The 12,133-nt window shown below is 39.5% G+C and overlaps 1 protein-coding gene across 5 annotated transcripts in view; it reads left to right on the top strand.

The window, feature by feature from the left end:
* Positions 1-1,151: 1,151 nt before the first annotated feature.
* The window catches only part of LOC129729774 (potassium voltage-gated channel protein Shaker), a 398,752-nt gene continuing 387,770 nt past the window's right edge, over positions 1,152-12,133 (top strand). For 2 of the 5 annotated variants that reach the window (XM_055688619.1, XM_055688596.1), the window contains exon 1: positions 1,166-2,785. In XM_055688619.1, coding sequence (XP_055544594.1) covers positions 1,869-2,785 — 917 coding nt within the window. In that variant the 5' untranslated portion in view covers positions 1,166-1,868. Of the gene's footprint in view, positions 2,786-12,133 lie in introns of all 5 variants that reach the window. The other 3 variants (XM_055688604.1, XR_008728745.1, XM_055688610.1) reach the window with 3 other exon arrangements.

The following is a 12,133-nucleotide window of genomic DNA, read 5'->3' as shown; positions in this document are numbered from 1 at the left end:
ATAGTAGAAATTAGGATTTAAAAACCATTTTGGTTCCATTTAATATTCATTAAAATATAAAAGAAGTGTTAAAAGTTAAGATAAGCAGGGATGAAACAAAGCAGTTCCAAAAAAAATTAAATTATCTTCGCCGTGGCAACTGTTAATTTTTGCTCATGCAGCATAAAATTTTATTAACGTAGTGAACATAAACCGACCGCCTTTTCAAGTAAGCAAAATGTACAGTCAATTCCCAGCGGTGCTATTCGCCCTGCAGTCCGGTGTAATCGAATAGCAGAACCAAACCGGTTATAGTTTCACTGGAACTGCTTTGCATGTCTGGTGCCATTAATTCTTTGTCGCACATGTTTGTCAAAGCTACTGTGACCGTTGCTCGCTGGCTTCTTGCTACTTGAACGATCGCCACCTACACATATGCAGTGAAATGTGTAGCCGGCAGATAGGAGCCACCAAGTCTGCTAGCTCGGCTAGTGAGTGCAAAGTTAATCACATGAGCGTAACTGAAGTTGTCGAACATGAGCAATGATTTTTTTTTCTTGTGTGATTCAAACCATTCAGCATGACAGACTGAACGTAAAGCGTGGAGGTAATATGAAGTAGCCACTTGCCAGCATTCAGGTGCTCACCTTTGCGGGGCTTTTAATGCGACAGTAGCGGTGTTTTTGAGAGTACGTAAAAGGTATAAAATCACCAGTTTCCTGTTTGAATTAAGCATGTATTTGTCTGAGAGATTGTTGCTGGCAGGGGGTGGGTAAATGGGTGTTTTAAACGGTCATGCAACTGGAGTCAAGTATGCCACTTACTGTCGCGTGGCGCTGCGAGAAAAATCCCAACCCAAACATACACAGAAAAACTACGCTGAAGAGAGTTTGAGAGAACCCGCGCACAAATGTGCACACTGACATAGTTGGACCTTCTAAGACTTGATGAAAAAAAAGGACACGAAATTATTCCTTCCATCATCGGTTCACTACGCAGCAGTGCACGGGAAAGAGCGAGTTTGGCGAAATTTGCTGCTGCTGCTGCTGCTACTACTGCGAAAAGGACACTACCCGGTTCGCTCGGGTGAGTAAGAAAGCACACGAGTGAGCAGATTGGAGTAGACTGATTGTGTAACACGCTGGCAACCGAAAGGGCCGTTGTTGTGTTCCGCCAGCAGAACTGAAGTATTGCTAGGCTCTAATCGCGCGGTGAACTAGTTGCGGCGTTTACCTGGCAGCAGTCACGAACGGCCAGCACCCGTGGTTCGACACCGCTTGACCTGCCGCGGTTTCGTGTATTTTTCGCGTCATTTTTGTGCTACGTACGAACTGGGCGCAAGTGAGTAATGGACCGTATGGGCGCTCGCATCCCTGTCTGGAATCCGAATTTATCTCATCATCGAAGAAGCAAACTTCAGCAGAAGAAAGATTTGGTCGAAAAATTCTAAGCGAAACACCGGGAATACTACTTGTGGAGTCTAGTTTTAGTGGGACGTAATCCCGAGACGTTTGGATCCAGTCCAAGTGTAATTCTGGCGGTAACCAACAACAATCGAACCGGGAAGAGCGGTTACCGATTGCTATAGTGTAAGAGAGGTGATGACATGTGAATTTAACTTTAAACTCCCAACGAGGCTCGTCTTTTGATTGTCGTACAAAAGTGTCTCTCTCCCTTTTTATGTGTGCGTGTGTTTGCCTGTAGATCATTGTGCATAGATGTGCATATTTGTATTAGAGACCAACAGCCGAAATCTGTAAAGCACCGTGAGCAATATCAGATTTTTTTTTGTGAAAAGAATAAGAAAAAACTATTTTGTGGTTCATTCATTTTACGCAAAAACAATATTCATATACACGTTTTACCTGTGTCAATCAAACACGTCAGCAATGGGTGCGGCAAGTACAGGGGCAGACTCGTTGGAATGCTGCAACAATCAGGAGGAAGGCTCCGTCCATCAAAACCAGAACGAGAATCATCAGCCAAACCGGGCTCACCATCATCACCAGGCGGCTGCACCAGCGATGGCACCAGCGCCGGCAGCACCACCACCAATTGCTAACAACAACCCAACACTGCCACCGGTTATAATCTCAAATCGAACTGCGAACCACCCTTTGTCCCCACCCACAACGGTGCTGCCACCAGCAGCATCCCCACCAGCGCAGCCACCGATTGCAGCATTGCACCTGAATAACCTTCAGCAACGCAACGACTACCACCTTAGCAACCACTACTCGCTTGACATTGAGAACAACAACAATCAACATAATCAAAGCAACCATCTATACGTGAATCCGCAGGCTCACTTCAACTACGATTACTACCTACAGACGTTCTTTGACGAGCACGAATACTACAATCGTCTCAACAACAACAACATAAATAATAATAACGTTCACAAATACGCCGGAACGGCTTCCATCTATTCGGAGGCCGAAACCCCGATGACGGTGGAAGCCTCCAACCTGTCCGCTTCCTGTCAGTGTCTGTTCCTGCGATACTGCAAGCACAAAAAGCGTGCCTCGTCATCGTCCTGCTGCCGCCGACCGCAGCTGAAAGGTGATCAACGTAAGAGTAAGAAAGCCGCCCCCACTTCCAGCAGCAAAGAACCGGAGAAAAAGCCCAAACCGCCCGGCGGGCCTCCCCGTAATCGAGGTGCCGCTGGACGCGGAATGGATAACAACGATAACGATCCACTGTCGAGACGACCTCGACGTCGCAAGGACAACGACAACGAACAGGATCTCGGCGCCAAGCAGCAACAAGGTGCTGCCACCTTCGATCAGAAGCAACGGCAAGCGAAGTAACTATGAACAGTCAGCTTTCGCTAACCACAACCCAAGTTTTCCCCGTTTCCCTGGTGTCGCCCACCGTAGCGCGAGAGCTTTTACCCACTCACACACCACTTGCTTGGTGCTGCACACTGAAACATCCACACTATCACACGCACCAGCGCCAGCTAATTTGCATAAAATCAATCACTGGCTGCCAATCTCAACTAACAAAGGAAAGCCGAACCGCAAGCCTTTCGCCAGTTTGCTTTAACCGGGGAGAAAGTTCTCCGCGGAGTGCATCAGTACACACGTGTATTAGTGTGTGCCGCCATGCTTTGCCAGAGTTCTGGATTGCAGTGTGCTTCATTTTTTTCCATTCCGTCGCTAGACTCTTCATTTGCTGCCAAATTGCTTCGGTGTTGTCGCAATAGTTTAAGAGTTCGAATTTTTCCTCTCATCGTGGGGCTTGGATAAGGGAATGTCACGCTCGGTACCATGGGCATTTGTTACCCACGTGACGGTAGGGGTCAATGGACTGACTGGGAGAGCCTTCGATCGGGATGGAAGATTTATTTGTTGTACAGAAGGGACCATCGATGAAATGTGCAAGTGTTCAAATACACAAATAGAATGATTGTTGATAGTAATGTCTATTTGATTTTCGATTGTTCTGCTCTAGCACAGTAACTCCATTAGGGAGTAGTTTTATTACTAAAGTTAAGTCATGGCTATTTCAAGCAGTAAATATTGAGTTTACGATTGAAAAATGTACTAACTGTGAAAAAAGTTAATTAGAAATTTTCGAAAAATAATGTTCAGCAGGTGAGACTCGAACCAACAACTTCTAATCTCCGGTCAGATGCGTTTCCTATTACACCGCCGCAGGACGTATAAATCGGCATTGCTAAGTAGCTATTTGTATCACTGTGTAAGTGATACAGAACTAAGTAACGAAAAGTGTAAGTGACTTTTCGCACGTCGTGCATTTACCTACTCAATAGAAAGTATTGTTTGGTGACTGGCTGTTGTTTTCATCACTCTTGCGTCATAGTGGGGCTTACTGCATCAGTAAAAGATCGAAAAGCACCAGCCTGCTGCCGGCTAGTCAAGCTATATTTATTTATATTTCGAGCAGTAAATGCAAACTTCACGATGTTACCGTTCATCCTGAAATTTGCATTGACTGCTTGAAATATAAATAAATATAGCTCGACTTGCATTATAGTCAATAAAAATAAGAAAGTAGAATCATGATTTATGTGAACACGATGCATTTTCGTTTTCAATAAAATACACGTCGAAAGCTTGTTCGAAAATTTTTAATTAAAACTGAATTGTAGTACTAAATGTACCGTATCTAAAATAGTTGTCAGAATGTAGATCTAGCCTAACCTAACCTAACCTAACCTAACCTAACCTAACCTAACCTAACCTAACCTAACCTAACCTAACCTAACCTAACCTAACCTAACCCAACCTAACCTAACCTAACCTAACCTAACCTAACCTAACCTAACCTAACCTAACCTAACCTAACCTAACCTAATCTAACCTAACCTACTTTTTCACCGCTCAAACTAGAAATAAATTCAGGATTGTAGCTTTTTAACGGTTCCTGTGAATTTTGGTGTCTTAGCCAGCTTGACGGTGAAAGATGAAATTTCCAATTTTCTTGTAAGCAAACATTGAAGCGACGAACCCAGCAAGCAATTACTCTGCGGCCTTTTGATGAACTTCCGAGCTCGCTAGGGGCTAGGGTTTGCAATATTCCCGGAAATTGATTTCCCGGGAAACGGGAATGAAAGATCTGATTTCCCGGGAATTCCCGGGATCCGGGAATGGAAGAAAGTCTTAGCAAAAATGAGATTTAAAATTTAGTTTTTTAATAGAAGGTAACAAAAACTCGTATATAATTTCATCATCAATTCGCATGAAAAAAATTTAAAAAAAATAATCATATTCAAGTTCACATCAGAAATTCGCGATTGATTTTTGTTGCAAATATATGCAGAAGTTCAGGTTTCAGGGTTTAAATGTCATCAAACAATCGCTTCAGATCCGGTGACAATTTTCCGTTAAGCTTCAAAAAGATAATTTCCTGTTGTAAAACTTTGCGGACTTAAGCTGAATCATCGTTGGTGTTTGATTTCAAGGATACTTCCAAATCACCGATTCCAGCTCATTCTATTTTTATAGAAACTGGAGTGTATAATTCTTTCAGTTTGTTGAAGTGAAAGCTGAATGTTAGGCAGGCTTATACTATAGCAAATTTTTGCTCAAAACTCTGTTTCCTTAAACGGCAGCAAAGTCTCTTAGCTCGTTTTTCATCAAATATCTTTGCTATGCCATTACACGATGTGAATTATTTTCGAAAATTAACTGCGTAACAAATCAGTTTTCATTGGCATATCAACATTCCAAAATTTTTGGAGTTGGTATCACCATCATTTACAGAGTAGGATTCCGTGTAAGAATTTTGGTTGATTCGGCGGTGTTCTAATCTAAAAGATTAATCAGAAAGGAACTAAATAATCAGTTCAATACAACACAAAATAAGTTCTAGAGCATTCAAATACATACGTACCAATACCAAAGTTCAAATTTCACTGACTTTGAGTTTTATTAAATTTCTATTTTAGATCGGATGAATTTACTGGCTTAAAACATTTTTACCAATTTACTGGTTTGAAAATAATTTTCAATGAACAAAGAAGAAATCAATCATTCGCTTAGTAGTGAAATAACCAGCAAAAAACAACATTAGACGAAGTAAATATTTGCCTCACTTTTCGTTTACTAAATAGGATAGCAAATATTTTTGACAAATAATTGATAGCAAATAATTACATGGCAAATAAATATTGACTGTCATTTCAAGCAAATATTTGCTTCATATAATGTCCACTATGCAGTTTGACGACGTCAATTTCGTTTTATTTGTTTTATTGTATTATTTTATAGGAAAATATATTAAATCTTTCAAAATTTTTCAAGAAACTCGAGAATCCCGGGATCGCGGGAATCAATATGTCTGTTCCCGGTAACCGGGAATCCCGGGTATAGGTATTTCCCGGGAAATCGTTCCCGGGATTGCAAACCCTGTTAGGGGCCCCTTAATTCATGTTCTGTGTTTGTAATTTTTTGTTAGTGAACTTTTGCAGGGGCCACGGGTCATGGACCCCTTGCACCCCCCCCCCCACTCTTCTCACCCCTTCAATCAGACTGTGGTTTAGACTAAGATTTTCATACGGTAGAAAGTGTAACGAAAACGTGCACTATTCAACTGCTTTTAGTTTCATTACTACTGAACGGACTATAACAATGCTATAACAATCAACGTAAGACTCTAAGCCACCCGATAGTGGAACTCGCTGTTTCTTATTGCCTCCCCGTGAGTGCGGTTTGGATAAAATCGAAATAATTTCGTGTCGGAAACACCCACTATTGTGCAGTTGACAATATTAAACTGTCTTTATCAAGACGATTGACCTCTAAGGAAGGACCCTACTCTGGAAGTTCGAAAAATACTGAATTTTAGTGATTTTTTTTTCGGATTGTTGGGATAAAAAGAAGTGCTCGGGTATTTTGGCTATCGGTAAGGGTGTGTTTGAAGATGTACTTTACGTGTCGTGGATGCAAATATAGTGAGCATGACGTTGTTGGCAACTCGGAACGTGGATGCTCTATCTAAATCAGTAACTAACTGGTGGTACGTTGTTTCCAGTTTCTGATTTACTCTAAACATCCTACAATTTGCTCTGAACATCCGAAAAAAATTAGGAAAATTCATTATTTTTCGAATTTCTTAAATTAAGTTCAATAAACTTTCTCAAACGAATTATACCACTGTTTTAGTATAGATTTTCGATGAACATCATGATGAACTCATTTTGACGTAGAATTACGTCTTACGGCAACATATATAGGGTTACAAATTGAAAAACCGAAAACATCGAGAGCGTCACGAAATTTTTTTACTTTCGAATGCAAAAATTTTTTCCGCTTTTTCTTGGTAACATAGTGAATTTTCTAATTGATTGCTGCAAAAAAAAAAGATGATCAGTTGGAAACTGACTGAGTTTCGAAGTCAATTTTCAACGGATTGTCTTCATTATTACAATAATCGACTAGAAAATTCGCTATGCGACCACCAAAAAGTGGAAAAGCAACTGCTCTGCAGCTGATTTCAAAGCCGCGAGGCTGAGCTGGTTACTTCTCCGTTCGCTGCGTTCTATAACAAACGGACCAACCGGCGGACCGCATTACTGCATTGCTGAACATGTACGGACATGTTTGTAATTTTTTCTCGCGTTGCCCATCGCCAGCAATAATTTTGACACACCTCGAATACTGTTACGCTTAAAAACAGTTCGTCTTTTGAGACTATCCACAAATCGAGCCATTTTTCGATATCTTCATATGAGCAAAATTGCTGATTATCCAGACCATATGCCATCTCACGAAACAAGTAATAATCGGATGGCGCATTTCCTGAGGATACTCCTCGGGTAAGGAGAAACCTTCCATTTGAGAGTGTTTCTGTAAGTATTTACATCTTTGACAGTATGAGGCCGAGCGTTGTCAAGCAATAGAATCACACTTTCGTGCCTCTGCTCGTATTGTGGCCGTTTTTCTCGCAATTCTCGGCATAATCACATCAAATGAAGTCGATACATTTTCCCAATGATAGTTAAGTTCAAACAGCTCATAACAAATAACATCGATCTGGTAACACCATACCCGAACGAACACATAAGATTCGCATGGATTCCCTAGGATTCCACACATTGGAATCGTTAAGCGTCCTCGATAAGGAATCCTGAAAAAAGAATCCTCGTGAATGCCCAGTCTATAGGGCTAGGATATCTGAATGAGAATCGTTTAATGAGAATCCTTCAAATTCCCTTGGATTCCTCACATTGGAATCGTGAATCGTCCTTGATAAGGAATCCTGAAAAGAAATCCTCAAGACTGCCCTGTCTATGGGGTTGGGATTCTTGAATGGGAATCGTGTAATGAGAATCCGTCGGATTCCCTAGGATTCCTCAAAAAGAAATCGTGAAGCATCCTTGATGAGGAATTCTGAAAAAGGAAACCTCAGGAATGCCCTGCCTATGGTGCAAGGATTCTTGAATGAGAATCGTGTAATGAGAATCCTTCAGATTCCCTAGGACTCTTCACATTGGAATCGTAAATCGTCCTTGATAAGGAATCCTGAAAAGAAATCCTCAAGACTGCCCTGTCTATGGGGTTAGGATTCTGAAATGAGAATCGTGTAATGAGAATCTTTCGGATTCCCTAGGATTCCTCACATTGAAATCGTGAAGCATCCTTGATGAGGAATTCTGAAAAAGGAATCCTCTAGAATGCCCTGTTTATGAGGCTAGGATTTTTGAAGGAGAATCGTGTTAGGAGAGTTCTTATGTGCTCGACGGGGTTCTTGGGTACCCCAAATTAAAGTACTTTTAACTTTTGCAATTTTCATTCGATACTTGATACTTGATTTGATACTTGTAGCACCAAAAGATTCAGTAACTTATTTACTTTCAAATCTGCGTTAGCAGTGCCCCGAAAAAAATCTCTCATAGCCGGAGATCCGGTTTGTAAGGGATATATTCCGAAACTGGGGAGTTTTATGCATATTTGAACAGAATCTTACAATTAATGGTTCAAAATTCTTAAAACTACTTCCACAGGCCATTTGCTAGCTTTTTTTAAACAAAGTGATATGGCTTTAAAATGGTCCTTCCGGAATAGATTCCAGAAGGGCTTCTATTGCAGTTAGAAACCATTAAATAAAACAAGGTTGAATACCATCCAAGATGAGTATTTTCAGGACCGGGATGATGCGCCGAGGCCGGAAAACGACCTCAGACGCCATTTTGATTTCCGTAATGGTGACTTCCGGTGTCTGAAAAACAACAAAATCTGGCCGAATACCTCCCAAAATGAGTATTTCCGGATGCGATGCTCAGAGACCGGAAATCAACTCCAGACGCCATTTTGAATTCAATATAGTGACTTCCGGTTTTTGGAAAAAGGCCTAAAATGACCGAATATCATCCGATATGGGTATTTCCGAAATCGGGATGATACCCAGAGACTGGAAAACGACCCAGACGCCATTTTGAATTCCAAAATGTCGTCTGGAGTCTATTTTCGGTCTCTGTGCATAATTTGGATTCCGGAAATACTCATATTGGGAGGTATTCGGCCAGATAGTTCCCAGAATCCGGAAGTCACCGTTTCAGAATTCAAAATGGCGTCTGAGGTCGTTTCCCGATCTAGGGGCATCATCTCGGTTCCGAATACACCAATATTGGATGGTATTTGACCTTGTTTTATTTATTTGTTTTTATGGTCACTAGAAGCGCCAGTGTAATCTATTCCGGAAGGACCAAAATACCCAAAACCATACAAATGGCCTGTCAAAGTAATTTTATGTATCTTGAAAATCCTCAGTTTTCGGAATATTGGATTTCCGGGTATGAGAGAATTCTTGGGTACCGCTGACGCTAATTTCAAAGTAGATAGGTCACTGGATCTTTTGGTGCCATCGAAATCAAATGAAAATCACAACAGATATAAGAATTTCGAGCATGAAACGGTTAAAGTCAAAGGTTTCGTATCCGAAGAATTCTCATAACACGATTTTCACTCAAGAATCCCAGTCCCATATACAGGGCATTCTTGAGAATTCTTTCGTCAGAATTCCACAATGCGGACGTTTTACGATTCCAATGTGAGGAATCCTAGGGGAATCTATGCGAAACATATGGGTGCGACTAACGTATATATATATATATATATATATATATATATATATATATATATATATATATATATATATATATATATATATATATATATATATATATATATATATATATATATTCTAATAGGTTTAAACAACTTCGTCTTCATGCTAGAAGGACGCAAGGTCCTTGTACAGTCCCAGTGTTCAGTTTACTTTGGTGATACCCATATATATTTGATTTTTGATCTTTCTGAATCATATCATTTGAGGTTTAGATCAGAGGAAGCCAAAAAAGGGGAATCTAGTTTGGCTGAAATATAATAAAGGTTACATTGAGCGTCTTAGTAGAATAGAATTAGATATTCAGAATATGCAATGTTTCCATTTATTTCTACTAGTACTACAAAAAAATCGAATACCACTGAAATCGTCCGCAGATACATATTTCGGTTATTACTTATAACCATCATCAGTGCTTATGTGGACTGCTGAAAAAGAATCTATTTAAGAGAGAAATTTTCATTTGTTAACCATCAGTTACACGATTGTTTGGTCAATATCAATTCCAGACATTGGTTTTGTATACTCCTAAGGTAGAATTACCAAGTTACAGGATTGAACTAGGATGTGGAACACTCTGAGAAAGAAATAACTTACTTTCTCAGAAACGCAATTTGATCCAATACTGAAACAAGTTTACCGCCTCTCGTGATGAGTATGATATTCTTTATGATGTTGGTTAGATTCTTCAATTTCAATTGGAAAGGAAATAGACACATTACGACACGTCTTCCTCAGTGTTATGCTATACACTCAGTTTTTTTACGCTGGGAATACGTACCTCATGAAAAACCACGTTGGATACGCGGAAATCAAATCTGCGTTGAAAAACCGCGGTAATTCTAAATCCCGCGTCTAAAAATACGCGTTCATTCAAAATACCGCGTAAAAAATATCCTCGTGAAAACCCGCGTGAAAATATTCTGTCCAGATCGTAGAGACGATTTCTCTCACGATTCTGTCGCCGAGTCGCCGAGATTCCTAAATTTGGATTCTTAAGGTTTTCCATAAGCGATTCGAACAGATTCTACCCGTATCGCAGAAAAGATTCCTCTCACGATTCCGTCACCGAGTTATAGGAATCCTGGGAATTCCTACTCAGAATTCTCAGCGTGTTAGTTAGGGTATAAACAACATAAACGTAGCAACGTGTAAGCTGAGAACGTAGAAGCATCCCCATGACTTTTTGCTGAAATAAATCTATTTTTCGTCACCAGCCACGATGCTATGAAGAAAACCCTTTTTTATGCCGCTTCACACTTGGACAAAACCCCATAACTTCTCGAACTCAAATCGACAAAGTTGTTTGATTGATTGTGATCTATCATCAAACGAAGCATGTTTGGGCTAGATCAGTTTATACTGATCTATATATCTTTGGTTCGGAGAAAAAACCAAATAACTTCTTAAGTTAATGTTACAACGGTCTTAAGTGTTACGCGAAGTTGATCAACTGTTTACGATTTACCATATTGTATATCATGTCTTGCACTTCTTCATTTCGGAATCTCCATAATAATAGAATATAATTTCTAACTTCTCAAATTCAAGCCACATGGGTTTGGTGTTTTCAGGAAAATTATTATAGATTTCTGTTGCATTTAGACCACTCAATTTTGGAAGCGAATTTCTTTTAGCTACTCATGATCAAGATCATATTTAAGCAATTTGGTGTCTTTAGATCAGTTGTTTGGATCGTGGTTTATCGTCATACATAAAATGACTTAAGTCACTCTTTTACGCATACATACACGTACACATTCTTAACGTATTAACCATGATTTATGAAACATAACTAATATGATTGAATTAAATAAGATTACAAAAAAGTTTATTCATCTTCCAAATCTTTTTAAACGTGACTAAATTTCATGACAGCTTTTTACAATTTATTATAGATTTACTGATATTTTTTTAGTATAAATTGTTGATGAACATAATCACTACTACCTATGAACAGTGGGTTCAAACCTGATTCAATTTACGTACTTTCACGTCAATAATGCGAAAGGGTCTGCGATATAATTTTCCTTATTTGTTATTTCTAAAAACCATCGCCTTCCCAGTTGGTCCGATTAGGCTAATTGGTCTATCAAGCAAGTCATCATACGCTCGAATTTTGTCTGGAAGAGTTTTTTACATTTTACGGGTATCATTTGAATTGAAGTTTATTTATTTGTTTATTTATTTCGTCAATCATATGAAGCTTGGTTACGTTATTTGTTGTTTATAAGTGTGTTGATAATAAGAATTCGTCATACTATTTGTAGGTCCAGTTTTTACATATTCCGTTCGACGATAGTTAAGAGCGTATAAACTACGGTGTCAAAGTTGTCGAATGGGTACACAAGAGTATTAGTACTTGATTATGTTTGAGAATGCAGAAAATGTCGTTTACATACAAAGTAAAAAGAAGTGGTCCAAAGTGAAAACCTTGCGGAACACTTGAAATAACTTAAATGGGAGTTGGTTTTTTCTTTCATTGAATTTTATTATTTGTCACCTGTTCGTTAAACATGATTCACGCCACTTCAGGAGACCAGACCCAATTCCAATTTTT

The sequence above is a fragment of the Wyeomyia smithii genome, chromosome 1 (genome assembly GCF_029784165.1).
Source record: "Wyeomyia smithii strain HCP4-BCI-WySm-NY-G18 chromosome 1, ASM2978416v1, whole genome shotgun sequence".
Taxonomy (NCBI): domain Eukaryota; kingdom Metazoa; phylum Arthropoda; class Insecta; order Diptera; family Culicidae; genus Wyeomyia; species Wyeomyia smithii.
The sequence above is the reverse complement of the archived record's forward strand: the minus strand, read 5'-3'. Positions and strand labels throughout refer to the sequence as shown.